At 42.8% G+C, this 15,841-nt stretch overlaps 1 protein-coding gene across 2 annotated transcripts in view; it reads right to left on the bottom strand.

Annotated features, from left to right (window-relative positions):
* Nucleotides 1-15,841, bottom strand: part of TRUB2 (TruB pseudouridine synthase family member 2) — a 37,749-nt gene that overhangs the window by 1,597 nt on the left and 20,311 nt on the right. For both annotated transcript variants that reach the window (XM_086921165.1, XM_086921166.1), the window contains exons 5-8: nt 15,260-15,321; nt 14,940-15,021; nt 5,346-5,418; nt 3,942-4,078 (exon numbers count right to left, since the gene is read on the bottom strand). In XM_086921165.1, coding sequence (XP_086777291.1) covers nt 3,942-4,078; nt 5,346-5,418; nt 14,940-15,021; nt 15,260-15,321 — 354 coding nt within the window. The remainder of the gene's footprint in view (nt 1-3,941; nt 4,079-5,345; nt 5,419-14,939; nt 15,022-15,259; nt 15,322-15,841) is intronic.

The following is a 15,841-nucleotide window of genomic DNA, read 5'->3' as shown; positions in this document are numbered from 1 at the left end:
TAAACTTCGACCGCCATCATCATAATACAGCGGTCAGACTTTAAACCTACCATGTGGGTCAGAGGCTTTCCGACTGAAATCGTATTCTGGCCCTAAATGTGTAAATATGGGCTGTGGAAGGGGGCAGCGAAAAAATAAGTGGTTTCCTGTTTTAGCTCCGATAGGAAATACTGCAGAGATACAACAAAAACAGCTAAACAGATTTTCACCAAACTTGGCACGCAAGTAAGAATTTACACAGAACATGTGCTTTTTGTGTTAATTTGTTCAGTAGTTTTTAAGATAAGTGTTTGAAAAACCTCCTGAGCGGACTTTAAAGGGTTCACACTTTTGTATCTCTGCCATTTGCAAATAATTCGAATTTTAAAAAAAAAGGGAGATCTGACTAGAAAAGGGATCATTTTGCCTCTTTTTGATCTGTGGTTCCAAGCAATCCGATTCGCTCTCACAAGAGAACATTTTCTTCTTGAGGCAGACAATTGAGGGAATGGTCCATGTGTCCTTAAAAAAAAAAAAAAAGATATGCCATATAAGTGACATGGGTAGGTACACCCTGACTCCCAGGCCACATTGGGGTAGGAGGCACTTTCGTATAAAATGTTTTTAAAAAAAGGTCATCTAAAATAGCGAAGCAACTAGGTACCAAAGTACACAACCGCCATTTTAAGTGTCTGTGACTCAAAAGTGAGGCAAGCCTAATTTTCAAGCTTGCACTGGACCGGATAAAAAAAATAAAGGACACGTATGTCTAACAGCCAAGCATGAATGGCCAACTACCACTGCGCAGGGCAGAGGGCTTTGCACATCAAGGTAGCCCACAGTTGACAGGTTGGACTCCGGGACTGGCTCCAGGTCAGGTCCTGTATCCCAACTCCTACTACACACCAAGGAGATGTCCACAGGCAGCAGGATTGGTACAGGGCCTGGCTGCAGACAGCTAAAGTGTGCTCAGTGAAAGATCCAAATTAAGTACACAGTTAAAAACCAAGCTATCATACTAGATCAAACACAACAAACCATTGCAATTTGCCAATTATGGTTAACAAAGCACACAACACATGCCATAATGTGCGGCATCCACCATACTTAACTCAATTTGCCAAAGCCATTGAAACACAAAAACATTTATAAAGAAAACTACATGGTAGGCGGCACCAATTATGACGTGTTTGTGTGCTTTGTAAATAATAATTGGCGAATTTCAGTGGGATGTCATGTTTGAGCCCGAATCTTAACTCATTTTGTTTGTCTTTTTAGTGAATCTATAAATGTGTTTTAATACGTATATACATATAAAATATTTAATTAATTTGAAAACTAAAAATATTTTGCCCCTACCCCTATATGAGAATAATGTGCATTTCAGTGGAGTGAGCGTTGGGGTTTATGATTATGTGTGTGCTTTTGTGACGGTATGGGCGTGAGATGCGTGCTATACGGTGACTGATGGAGTTCAGGGGTGGAGCCTGTGTGTAATGCTGCGCCTATGCGTGTGTTAGTATGCGTACTGTGTGTGAGTTGGCACGTGTTTCATGAAAGCAAATGGAGCGCCATATCGACCACCACAGGCCATGCCCCAGCCACTTGCCTGAATTCGTATTCAACTGTTTGCATGACGATTGTGACAAAGAACGCCGTGTTGCTAAGCCGGATGTCTACAGTCTGTTTAATGGGGTCTCTAAAGCGCTACACCTGCTGTGCCTTTACTGGTTTTAAAGCAGGAGTCGGACGGAAGCACGGCCTTCTCAGCAACTAAAAGCAAGCCAGGCACATTTACTCATACGAGCTCCCATTCTGCGAACGTACACAGCAAGCAAGCACAAGCGCTGCAGGGGGTGGAGAGTGGTCTAAGTTTGTCTCCCAGGAGTTTTATTATCAAAATTGGAGGAAAATTGTGCTTTTTATAACTCTTTTCCATCCTATTCTTTCTAAAATGCCATAACTTTTAAAGCACAGTAGATAATAGATTTAGCAGACCTACCGACCAAAAAAAAAACTTCTGCTTTTGAGGAACAACACTGCTGTCTGCAATCACCTTATCCAGGCCAATATTCTGTTTTATTCAATTTAGAGGAAATGCTAGATAACATAATACTGTGTGTCAGCGCAAAGGACATTTTTCTGTCACAAAATCTTCAACAAAATAATGGCAGGAAATATATACAGTCTTTTTTACATTATCAAGAGTGGCTATTATTAAACCAGATGTTTCAAGGAATGAGCCTTTCCAGTTTTGTAAAAAAAAGTTTCAAAAATATACGCAAGGGCGATTGAATGTTCTTCACAATAATTCCATGATATACATATTTAGATTTGTGTGAATTGGAGCCAATAAACAGACATGACTGCCATGCGATGACACACTTACTGAAATAAAAGAGCAGTTAAAACTCAGACCGATATGTAAGAAGGGGACTCATTACATTAAGTGTGTTGAATACTGTAATGAGCAGGATTTTAAAATGGCTGCGCCCAACTGTGGAATTGTTCTGTCTCTGCGCAAGTGGTGGGGTGGGGTGGGACATAGGCCGTTCGGCACATAGGTCAAAGCAATGATACACGGGCCCAGACTTTAACAGGGTGTGCCCATAACACAAATCTCAATTACCTCAGGCCTATAACATAAATTAGTCAGCTGACTCACGGACTCTGGCCGCCGCAGTGAGCATGTGCATGATAGCATGATTGCTGGGCAAGCCACAGGAGAGCCTGTGAGACACACATAGCGGTAACAGTCAGGCAGGCTGACAAATAGGTTTAAAAGTATTTTAAAAAATCACACCAGTATAATTAAGCAAGTGGCCCGGGGTGCTATGCGCAGCCCTCTACAACTGCGAGTTCAGATAGTTAACACTTACTTGCGCAAGTTAATAGACCAATGTAAAACTAGCATTCCAATGATACATGTGAGAAATAAATGTGCCCGAAATTTGACATGAGGCGAGTTTTAAAATTCGAGTTGAGACTTTACTGCACACAATCACAGGACTGTGGTTGCAAGGGGCGGCAATCTGAGGGATAGCCCCGGGCGCCACAAGCTCTAGCTACACCCCTGCAAGGGACACGGATCCCTGGACTCAGAAAGAAGGAGGCCATAAAGACTGCCTCCAGACAGTGCCCAAACTACGAGGACTACCCATTGAGGTGGTAGTACAAAATTAACGTAAGCATGTCCTAGCAACAGTCCAAATAAGCTATCTGAGCTCTGTAACCCTGCTTGAATATCCCAACACTGCACGTTGGTTGAAGGAGTTGGATTGTCCACTGCAACTGTATTTTTATAGTGAATGTAAGGAGGCTCTCATACGTCACACAAACCATCATAGAATGACTGCAATACTTACTTATGGATAAAGAAAACTATAAATGACTTTTTGAAGGTACAAAGCATATTTCGTTAATATAAATGCAGTCTTCTTTCTTGTACAGAAATGAACACTGGACAATATCTTCATTATGTAATTGCTTTGCATACTTATGCCAGCAGAACGATGCATTCTTCCGAACACCACCCTCCAAAGTAAAGCCTCGACTGTTCGACCCTGCTACCCTTTGAGGGCAAATAAGAGATACCAGGTTATTCAGTGAGCTCACTGTAGAACCTGGATCCAGTGGTTCTAAGGGCAACAACAATATTTGTCACAGATTGTCCAATTGCCCTAGCCTAACAGTCTCTGCGAATAAACCAGAGACCCTTGTTTTTATCTATAAAGTTCCAAATGAATGCTCTAACAGGAGGGGAGTTAAGGACCAAAAAGAATCTCAATGGCTTTTTAAATTGCAGTAAGCTTCGTTTTGTAAATAATCTTAACTATCGATGGGTTAATTGCTCACAGGCAGCAAAAAACAGTTAATCAATAACTAAAAACAAGTCTAATCTAGAACGAGAATAATCAATTTTTAGTGAAATACATAAACAGAGTTCTAGAGAAGAAACATACTTAGTGTGAAGTCAGGAGGATCAAAATGCAGGCATCGGATTCCAGTGATTATGGGAGGAGATTTGTCCAGTGGACGTAGCAATCCTTCGACGGCCAGCTCATAGGCTTCCTGGCTCTTCAGGTCAATTCCGGAGTATCTGTAGAAGGATGGCAAGTTAAAATAAGAGAACTATGAATGACCAAGGTAAGAATCCCAAATCATAGAGTAGGTCGAAACATTTATTGTACATCAGTTTTAGTCAGGAAATCCTTCCACCTGGCGCAACGTTGTCCAACAACCCTTTGGCATAATTGTACGATGCACTCAACAAAACCTTGCTTGCTGTTTGAGCTCCAGTGTGCTTATTCACAAAAACATCAATTTTTTGCATTCTCAAAACCAATTATAATGTTTGTTAAAAACTATGACTGTATGTTCCTTCATGTAAAGCTGTCAGCACTAACGATTGCCGATTGAAATGTTGCAGCTATATAGTCAACGAGAGCATACAACTGCACACAACTTATCCTAACCCCTCCTCGTCCCCCAACAAATACAATTATAACACAAAAATAAAACCATAGGAAAGCCACCTTCTGCAGGAAAATGCTTTTTGCCACCTTCACTTCCACAGAGAGGGACAGGGCTAACAAGTGAATTTTCTACTGGAGATAGTGCCTCCTGCATCCATACAATCTGCACATTCTCATTCTGTGATTGACTGTCTTTTGCGGGCACATACAACTTTGCATTAACAGTTTTCACTTATAAATATAAAATGTTTTGTAATTTGCTCCAAGAGCCCATATAAAGGTACGCCCATGCACGTCTCTCTTCACCTGCAGCATTATTACTATTCCGCTATTGTTCAAGTAATCCACCCAGCTCATCAGATACAATACAATCCTTCCCTTCAACACTGCTTGGCATTGCAGCACTATTTTTCAACACAGGTATGTGAATGAAACCGTAGCTACCCCAGGAACACGTTCGCCAGCGAGCCAGTGTACCTCAATGAGTCTCTGCTACTCTACTTCTTTTTCTTCTATCATCTTAAAACATTCCAATACTGTGTGCTCCCAACACATCTTCAAATCCAACCAGGTCTTTCATGGTGGATCTACGAAAAACATCGCCTTATATGTTTCACATTTCAGTATTCTAGAACTGGGAAACCACGTGGCTATCTAAGCACATTAAATCTATGTCACAGCAAGTTATGTTCTACAAGTGGAACTCTGAAAGCCAGGCAATGAATCTCAAAATTAACCATCAACTCGTACTCTATTTGAAGGCACATAGCCCTACTAATGAAGTTCATCTCCTTGCATCACCACCTGCTATTCTAAAACGTGACCTTATACAAAGCACATCAACCTACATTAACAGAATCGATTTTATGGAAAGGCAAATCAGGTACGTACGCAAGCAATGCCTTCTGATGGGTGCCCTGAATTACAGCCAGAATGCGCTCCAACTTGTCTCTGATGATATGATCTGTAAACACAGAATACAAACTTTCCAAATTAATCTTTCTATGGCTCTCAGGAACACTGGTCAATAACTTACCAAGACCACAGTAATCCTAGAAAGAAACTAGAACAATGCCATAGTCATTTTGGGAGAATTTAAGAATGTGGTTTGTTGTAGGGTGGCCAACTAATTTTGTGGTGCTTTTCATACAGTACTAAATACTATCAATGTATATGATCTTTGTTGGCTTAATACTATAAATGTAGATGTTCTTTGTTTACTTCTACAGCAATAACGTATACAATTATCAGAGTTTACATCATAAAATGGTAATACCATATAATCTCTGTCAATTCCGACCACTCCTCCCATCCTTACATCCCTCTCTTGCTTAAAATAGATTATTCTGACTGTAGCCTTATTCATTCCTTTAAGATCAAGTAAAGCTACAAGTTGGCTTCACATCACCAAGGACGTAATATTCCAAGTCCTTGGCTCTCTTTTGCAGACCATTATTTCCAAGCACATTCAGTTTGAATGAACCAAAACTGCAACTCCCGCAACGAATAGACAAATGAAAATCCCTGACTGAAGCACAGCATTTTTGGAGATTAGGGGAACTCTAGTAGTCTAATTTTCTTGGGGGAATGAGAGGACCAAAGCATGGTCCACGGATACTGCCTCCCAACTGATCAGTGTAACAAAAACGTATTCTTAGAACAAAAGTCTGTAAATCTGAAGTGGAGTGTTAGTAGCCTAACCATACTTGCATTCTGAAAGAAGACCCTCGCCAAGTATTAGTCCATGCTTCATCATTGAGTCTCATGCAGTTAAATGCAGGTCCCCGGAAGCCGAAATGAGATTAACATCCGTTGAATGTTTATTTTTGTGAGGGAAGTTTGAACAAAAATACCTAGAGGCTACTCCAATATCCCTTTATTTTGGGTACTACTGACGAGATAAAAATAGGTTTGTGATAGATGCCTATAACTATCCAAGCATCCTTTGTGTCGATATGTTTCAGCTGTCTGATGAAAGGTTTTCCAAGGAACCATCGGGACTAAGTTTGTTTGTTCTATCCCTACCATTGTGGTGTGTGTTCAGGATAAAGAAAATTCATAACACGCTGGCTTACTTAGCCAGAACAATACAAACATGTAGTAGTGCCCTGAACCTAAGATTCATAGGTGTCCTAGGAGTATTGGTGGACAGGCCCAGTAGTCAAGAAGGCCCCAAGGGTGATATTTTGTAATAGTAAAATCACTGTTTTTAGGCTATTTCAATTAGATTAAACCAAAACTGCACCTTCCAGAATGAACAGGCCGTTCAGTGAAAATCCCAGACTGGAGCACTACGTTCTTTGTGATTTGTAGTAGTCTGGTAGTAAACTTAAACTGAAAGTATATGTAGGACTTTTGAAAACTAAGTATTTTTTTTTTAAATCAAAAGGTGAAAGAGAGCACTGCTCAACTATGTTTATGCGGTCAAATTTGAATAGTTTGAGTGTATTCATGTGTGCGCATATCCAGAGAGTATTATGATATTTACTACCATTGTTGCGTAAGGGAATGGAGCATGACTCAATAGTTGAAGCCTTGGGTCGATCATTATGCCTACTCTCAATAATGGTGCTAAATAGCTTAGTATACTCTGCATATATGGTTTATGCCATGATATTTTTTCAGGTCTGTTTTTAACAACAGTTACTTAACTGAAAACCAGGATTCGATGAGTTAAATTTGTCTAGTAAGGTAAAGTCACCTAGAAAAGGCCTTGTAACTGTTTGGCAAATTCTTTGCCTGTAAAATCTAATTGTTAAATTCATTCCGTGAATAAATTCATTTTCTATCATCAATTTTGCTGCAGTGTGACATTAAACTCGAAATTGAGTGTTGCACTGTAGTATTAAATGTGTTTATTAATACAGTGTACAGAGTCCATTTTCCCGGGTTGTAAGAGAAGCAGCCATATACCATGTAGAGGGGCACAGCGTAATTAGCACACCGTAAACTGTGTGGGAGGTATGATTCCAAGCACTGGAAGAGCCCTCAGTTAGGCTCTCAGTGTTCCCGGTGCCAGTCTTCTAGACCCGGACAGCACAAAATAGTTGCTGTCGACCAGAGACACGATTCTGCCCTCCTGCTGCTGAGCCAAGCTCGAGCATGGGAAGGCAGAACAATAGGCATCCTGTCACAGGGAGGTGTGACCACCTCCCAGACAGGATTTAGTGTATTGGGACCAGGTGGGTGCGCTATCCTGCCCCACTAAATCTGCACGAGGGGCACATTTGGTGCCTTTGTGCATAGTCCAGTTCAAACCAGCTCTGGGAGCCGTTGGCTCCCGCTCTGGCATGAAACTGGACGAAGGACAAGGCAGTAACCTCCCCACTGTCCAGACCCTCAACTGGGAGGGTCCCCTGAATCGTCCCAACCCTTTCCTTGGGTACTAAAGGGCTTACCTGTGGGTGGGTCCCTATATTTGTCGTGGGACATGATTTAATTCAGACACCAATTCAACTTCTACCGCCTGGGCACTCTGGACTTCATTTGGGCTGGACTTAATCTCCCTTTCAGTCTGCTGCATTGTCTGTGCCTGTGCACCATACAGGAACCTTCCAAGGCATGTGGGCATCAAAGACACCTGGAGGAATCTCTCTTGAAGTGAAGGAGTCACTTCCCTATTCTGCAGGCACTGCAACTAAGCTAACCGGCCTGCTGATCCTGAGCTCCTATGGGTTCCGAAATGTTCCACAACACAGGTGGTGGTTCTTCACAGGTCTTAAGGCCTGACCTGCTCTCTCACCAAGTTGGAGGCCAGTATCCCATGTGGGAGCCACAGGAACCGAACCCCTGTGCACCGCGTCAATTTGCTGTTGCAAAGGCTTGTTGGCTTCCTTCAAAAAGATCTTCGGGCTCCATGTAGCCCAAACTCGAGCATCTCCAGTGACCAGAATCTTTGGCCACACAGCATCATTTGCATCATGGCCTGCATCTTTTGGTGAGCTGCTTGAGTACCACTCGAGACTCCAGTGCCTCCGGCCTGTGGGTCCATTTGAGGGTCCATTTGGGCTCCAGTGATTGCTCAGGGCCTGCCCCAACTCCCCTTCTTGTGGTGAGTCCTCTGGACCTTGCTGGTCCCGACATTGCACCTTCTTTGACATCCACGTGGGTTGCAGTTGCCAAGGCTTGTTGGTGATTCCGACAGACACCGACCCCTCAACTGACGACATCCGACATGGGACAGCTCGTGCACAGCTCCTGGTCTTCCTCAGCGTCACCTGTTCCTCACAGCTGCAGAGTCAAGGCCTCCGTCGACCCTCCTGCAACACCAACATCGATGGGCATTCGTCTTCCAGGTCTCCGGGTCACACCTGAGCAACATAGACTCTGTCCCCTCTGCTTGCAGGTACCTCTCAACTAGAATCCACATTAGGATTCCACTGGACACTTTCTCCTTCTCCAGTAGCAGCACTTTCCTGAAGTCCTCCATTGGGTTCGACTGCGGTTTCCAACACCACTTCACACTCATGCACCCGGCTTCCCTGGTGTAGGTAATGTGGGTTCTAGGGTATCCACGGTTGGGGTGGCTCTCCAACCTTCTGTCTTCCACGGGGTTTCTTCAAGGTCCACTGGGAAGGGTCCTTATTCTTTAAAACACCAACTGCGACATACACAGTGATTTGTACGGAGTAACAGTTGTGTTGCCACACTGCACAAGCTCTCCGTGGGTTTCCTAGTCACTCACCTTGGGTGGTTCCTTGGGTCCCCAGCACTTCTACGTCTTTTCGACATAGGCTTGACCCAAGTTGTGGTTCTTATACTACTTTCTTAGTATATGGTTAGGTCCCCCCTCCCCGGGTCCACTGAGTATTTCATGCTATTTATTTGATTTCTATGCAAAGTATTGTGTGCATTGTGCATATCTCTGGGTAAGAGATATCTGTATGTGTTAGAGAGTTTTATATAATAAATACATATTTTTATAAATACCTTGTGTGGTTCTTTTTCACTTCATCTATACATATAAGATTGTGTTCTGGTAAAACAAGCTGCTTTACACTCCTTCAGGGCTAAGCCTGAAGGCTTCTCTCCACAGCTACGACTTAGAGAGCTTTCTATGGTTGTCTAAGACCTCTTAAATCACCATAAGGGTTGTCTGGACTGGTGAAGGGTGTCCACTTTCATAAGTGTACATCATACCAGGCCAGCCCCTCACAGTAGCGTTACCAGTTCAAAGCACTCCTTTTCTGCCTAAAATCAGCCCCTTACCACTAATAGTCACAAAGTGCTTAGCCCCTTTGGCAGCCTTACTAATGAGGCAAGGTCCTAAAGTGTGTCCATACTTGGATGACTGGCTCATGAAGGCTTCTACGTAAGAAGGGGTGTATGCCTTCACTGCAACCTTTATCAACCTCTTTCATCAGTTAGGTCTTAAACTAGGTTTTCAAAAGTCCTCTATCTGTCCTACAGCAAGACTTCATCTCAGTTCCAAGGAGCACTCTTATGTACGCAGCTAATCAAAGCATTTCCATTAGCACAGCAGGTTACAAACTTCAAACATTGGTAATTATCTGTAACAGGGTATCTGTCCCAGTCAGGACTTACATATCTGTTCTGGCCTTAGTGTCATACTGCTTAGGGATGGGTTTCCTTCTGTCTGATGCAGATAAGACCTATCCAATAAGAGCTAGGCCAGCAAAGCAGCAGTCGACTGGATCTGGCATTCGACATAACTTTTCCCAAAAAAGCAATAGAATGACTATCATTGGCTCGCCATCATAACTAACTCAGACCTACTTCATTGAGGAGTTGTCCCAAAAACCAAAAGAAAAATTCTGCTACCACTGACAGAAACTCCTTCTGCCCAATCAAACGCTTGTATAGAGGAAAATGAATATGTGGGTGAAGCCTAATCCTCTCTCTTAGTACTGCTTCTTACAGCTGTTTTTCTGGTGAGCACATAAGGTATGACAGCAGCACCTTCAAGCCAGACTTAAAATGTTATGTATGAGGTTGGTGAGAGAGATGATGCAATTCCTTTCTCAGAAGACCATATCTGATAAGAAGGTTCATTTCTCTTTGAAATTGCAAATTATCACCATGGCTGCTAAGGCTTTTCCCCCCCTGTGCTGGTTTATTGAGTTTCCCATTGTTCATGACGAGCTGAGCTCGGCATGAGTGTACGAGAGGTGTACATCATGACGAGCTGAGCTCGTCATGAGCGTCGAAGGTGTTAAGAACTACCATTTTATGGCCAATGCACATCTGTTCTGCACTATGATGACACTGCTGAAATACAAATGCGTATTTTCTATGTTGAAGAGTTAATTTAAACACTCCGATTTTTTGGGGGAATATATTTTTTATTTTATACAACTACACAATCAGCACTAAGGAAGTCATACATGGAACATTAACAGAGGTAGAGCTCAAAGGGTTACAGATATGGTCCTTATCATTGGAACCACTTCCCCCTCCCTTCCAGTGATCCATTGAAAACCAGTGCATGTAAGTGGCAACTGTCGTCTTGGTGAAGGAACTGCTTCTTGGACCAGGGAACAGCCTCTGGTAAATTAAAGGAGTAATCTTTTGAAACGTCGTGGACTCAAGTCTCTATGTCGGAGTCTCCTGAAACGTGTGTCTGGTGGACTGTTGCGTGTAACTTCCCATATCCAACCCAAAGTGTTTTTTACAGGGGTCCCAGATCTTGTGAAATTTCCTTGGGCACCGTCATGTACATATCCATCCCCTTTGTCCATTCCTGGATGGACGGCCTGTCAGCCACTCCCCAGTTACTAGCTATGTCCCTTTTGGCCACCACCAACCCCAAAGATGCAAAAATCAACTGCGTTCTAGTTATGTCCACTTCTCTTGGGACCCCAATAATACAAATTAGGGTTCCACCGGCAATGTAACCCCTAGGACCGTTCCCAATAAGCCTGGACCAACTTCCAGTATGGCCGGAGTATGGGACACGCCCAGATCGTATGGTAAAAATCACTTTTAGTGGCATTGCACATCAGGCACAGCGGCGACTCTGCTCTCGCCATCTTATGCAGTTTATCTCCATCATATTATGTATGTTGCAGTATTCTAAATTGAATGAGTCGAAGTCGAGTCTTTATGGCCACCTCCCAGGGGTGCATTAAAGCCACCTCCCATTCGATATCTTCCATTGACCCAACATCCCTCTCCCATCTTGAGACCTAGCAACCCATCGGGAAGATTGGTATTGATGTTTTTATATGTAAGGGAGAGCGCTTTACCGATAAGTTCCTCCTGTAGGAGCCTGCCCTCCAGAGGAGCATATTCCAGGAGTTACTCACAGGGGATGTTCTCCGCCCACCACGGGTGTCGCAATTATGCATACTTAAGGAATTGGTAACCAGCCATGTTATATTCTTGCTTAAATTTAGTCCATGTTTTAAGCTCCCCTTTCTCAACTATGTCCCCTATTGTGGAGATCCCAAGGATGTCCCAGGTCTAGAACCCTGTGAGTTTGTGCACTTCCCTAAGCCAAGAGCCTTCCCAAAGCGGTGTGAACAGCCGAATCCAGTTTGTCCAACCCAAGGTCTTGCTAGCCCTCTTCCAAGCCAACAGGGTCACTTAAGTCACGGGTAGCAGGCGTGAGCTGGTCCACACTCCGTTTTTATGCGTTCAACTTCCTGGTCGTTTTGAGGATGACAGTCATTGAAACAATTAGGAAAGGGGATTGAACAAATTCATCAAACACAGGAAAACCACGGCACACCCCACATCAAAAAGATAACTGATTTAAAACTGTTGCAAATGGGAGCCATATAACTGAAAAAAATTTGACCTCATACCATCTAAATCGGGGTCCTCTGCTTCACCCAAGAGATTAAGCCTTGGTTTATCCGCAGAAAACATTGCTTCAGTGCCATTCTTTCTGCCATAGAACATGTTTCCTATGATCTGTGCCTCCTAAACTATCTGCAGTTTTGGATGCCACTCCATATGGTCAGGTCACAGACCACGCACGGCCATCAAATGTTAACTCAAAAGGGCTAATATTTTTGTCAACATCTTGTGCAGACCATCTCATAAGCAGACAAGTATGGCCAGTTCAGCTTGATGAGGCATTGCTGCTTAAACGTTTTTCTGTAACAGTGTTCAGTTTTGTATTTCCTCTGTACAGATACAAACACGCGAATGGCTGAGGATAGAATGTCTTGTGTTTACAGGCAATATATGGAAGTTGAAGATGATGTTACCTATAGGACTGATTCTAGATAATTTGCTGTGGAATGAGTGTCATTTTCCAGCAGTTGTGTCCATTTCAATTTGACTCTTTACCCTTCAAAATGCTCACCCTCACTTGTGCTTTCCTTTAGGGACTTTGGTAAAGACAGAATCCTATCCAGAGCTCATAAATGAACTTAACCAAACATGCAAAGAGCTGTGATGAAAAAAGGGAAATACAAAAATTTGTGTACCCCCTTCAAAATTAATTACCTCATAACTTTAATAATATTAATTGTGTGAAGCATGTAAACTAATCAACAAATGTACCTTTATATTTAGACACTACACGTGGGAAACTGCTATTTGCGAAAATCTAATTTATTAATGAGATGTGAGTAGAACTAACATAGGTGTGTGTTTATGTAGAAATAAAGAGCAAATTGCATGTATTTGTGTATGTGGTAGAATTATATTGTGGCATAGAATGCAGATGGTAAGTATGATGGCTATAAATGTTGCTTTTGCTAGGTAATACCTAACACGGGTAATTAGAATGGTGGGCAGTAAACAGAAGGGCTTATTTTCTATATCTAATTTTTGTTATATTTACTTTCGTATTAGTTCCCATTTGGGCCTGATCGGCCTTGTCTCTAGGTGGCTGATGTTAAACGCAATGGTGCACAGAAATTAAAGATGGCCCCGAGCATGAGCAGAAATGGACGTTTAGTCACGAGTGTATGGCCTATGCCTGGAGTGAGAGATGTCAAGGCTAGCCTGGCCTGCAACGGGAGTTGTGCCAAAGAGACTATTCTAAAAGCATGGGAACGTATGAAGGAACTGAGGTCCAGAGGATGAGAAAACTTATGAATGAAAGAGAATGATACAAATAGTTTAATAAAGTATAAATGTGAACATTTAATCAAGTCATGTGAACCCCTAGGATGACTAAGTACTTTTGCGAACTGGTTTGAGCAAGGAGGACATGAGGTGATCATCACCACCCCTCCAGTGGACCAATCAGAAATGGATGTAACCCCTAAATGTTTCAATATTAGGTATAGAAAGTTAGTGAAAGGGTATAAAAGAGCATGTGCTTATGATGAGGTGAGAGGCTTCTTTTCCGCACCTTTGCTCAGCATGTTATGCTGTCAGTTGAAACGATTTTTTTTATGGTGTAAGAGACTTTGAACATTTTGGACTTTGAACTTTGATGGGGGAACGAACAAGACCGTTGCTCAAATTCTATCTCAGGAGGATGATGTCCGAGTAGGTTAGAGGGAAAGACAGGCAGCTTGGGAACCTATCCTGTGATCTCTGTGATCTGCTGTTCATGTTCTGATGAACCATTTTCATCATCGCCCTATGGCCAAGGGGTCATGAGTATTTTCCGTTTTCTAATTTCCTATGCTTAAAAGTATTGAAATAATGCTTAGAATGTATTTGTCTAATAAAATGTACGCAATTTAAAATTCTCTTTAAATGAATTTAGATAAAATCTTATGAAATATAAACTCGAGTCTGTGGTTATTAGAAAAAAAGTCATGACAAATAAATGTTGAAGGTTTTTAAACTGTGATTGAGCTGGACTTAATCACCATCAACTGATTCCTACAAGTTGGTCCATCAACCAAATAGCGGAGTACCTTGATGTTTTTAGAACTGCCAACTATCGAAGTTTAATGTATATAGTTACTGTATAGGCTAATAAGGTACCCCGCAAGTCTTGCAGCTCGTCTATTCATCACTGATTCAGGGAATGTGTGAATGTGGTGTTATGAGCCCCACCGATGAATAAATGGTAACAGTTTTCCTGGATTTGGGGACACAATGAAGGGTTTCATGTTAGACCCCCTGCATCAGCTGCACATTGGCTTTCTGAAAAGATTCTGTATTATTTTTTAAGGCCAGTAACATCCTATGTCCCTGAAAACTTGCATACAGCACTGAAAATGTTAAGAAAGTATTGTTCTATTGCTAAACAGATTACTGCAGCGCATTATGCTGGATTGAAGGCTCAAGAGTGAGGTATTGTGTATTGAAAATTGATGGAGCACACACTGAAAATATTTTGAGTAGGGCCAGAGGTTCCTACACGTCAACCCTCAAGTTACTTGGTTTTCTCGACATTGTAGCTCTGATTGCAACCACTGGCTTGGGCCCTCACCTGTAAACGACCGTGTGATTCTGACCGGTACCTATTGTCTACAGCCTCAAGAAGCTCTCCTAGGAGGGGTTTCCTCCTCCCTACCAGGAATAATTATATATTGGCAGAGGAAGGGAATAAGGGAGCTTGAGATACGAGTGAACATGTGTAACCTGGCAGAGAAATGAAGAGCTTACCATAGGTGGTCTTCTCCACAAGGCGGCCAGTATCAGAAAAGTCATCTGTTGCTTTTCCAAATAATCCACAAACTGTATAATCCTTAGTGAAGAAAATAGTATAAATCAGAAAAGTAGGTAGCGACTATGCCCAGCATATTGTGAGTACAGTCGAGAGCAGTGGGTTAAAGCTACTGTCAGGTGTTCTGACAAAGCTACCCAACCACAATAACTGACCAGGTGTGTCCCACCCACGGCATCATATATTTGACATAAACATGTAAAAAAATTATTCCCACCAATTCAGGCACAAAAATGTGCAATGTTAAAACACACTGTACCTTGGTAAAATGGGCGTTGTACATGTTGGTCAGCAGCTTAGTCCCATGGCCCAACCCAAGCACTGAAAGATCAAGCAAAGATGAGAAATTAATTTATAATTATGTAGTGCAATTACTCTTTGACCTACCATGCATCTCTCCTCCACCCTCACACACACACACTTCCTAACACGGGACTTTCAGCAAAGCCAAACACCACGCCGCCATCACCGGCGAGGCCGCTGGCCACGCCCCTCTTCGAGGCCATGCCCCCCGCCCATATTATTTAACGACGCTGATTACGAGCGCCGTTGGATACCATTCTCCTGAGGCGGAAAGCCGGGAGTACGCTAAGCTCGTGATGGTTTTAAAAATTGTGTGTGCTGTATTTTAACCTACCTTCTCCCTCTACCTCACTCAGGGGCCATACCACGCTCCAATCTTTCACTGTGCAGCGGATTTAGCGCTGACACGGGACTTTTAGCAAAGCCAAACACCCCGCCGCCATCACCGACGAGGCCGCTGGCCACGCCCCTCTTCGAGGCCACGCCCCCCCTAGCCGTCCCCCTTCACATATAAAAATGTGTAACTTCAGGACGCGCA

The sequence above is a fragment of the Lissotriton vulgaris genome, chromosome 5 (genome assembly GCF_964263255.1).
Source record: "Lissotriton vulgaris chromosome 5, aLisVul1.2, whole genome shotgun sequence".
NCBI lineage: Eukaryota > Metazoa > Chordata > Amphibia > Caudata > Salamandridae > Lissotriton > Lissotriton vulgaris.
Note: the sequence above shows the minus strand (reverse complement) of the source record. Positions and strands in the feature narration are given on the sequence as shown.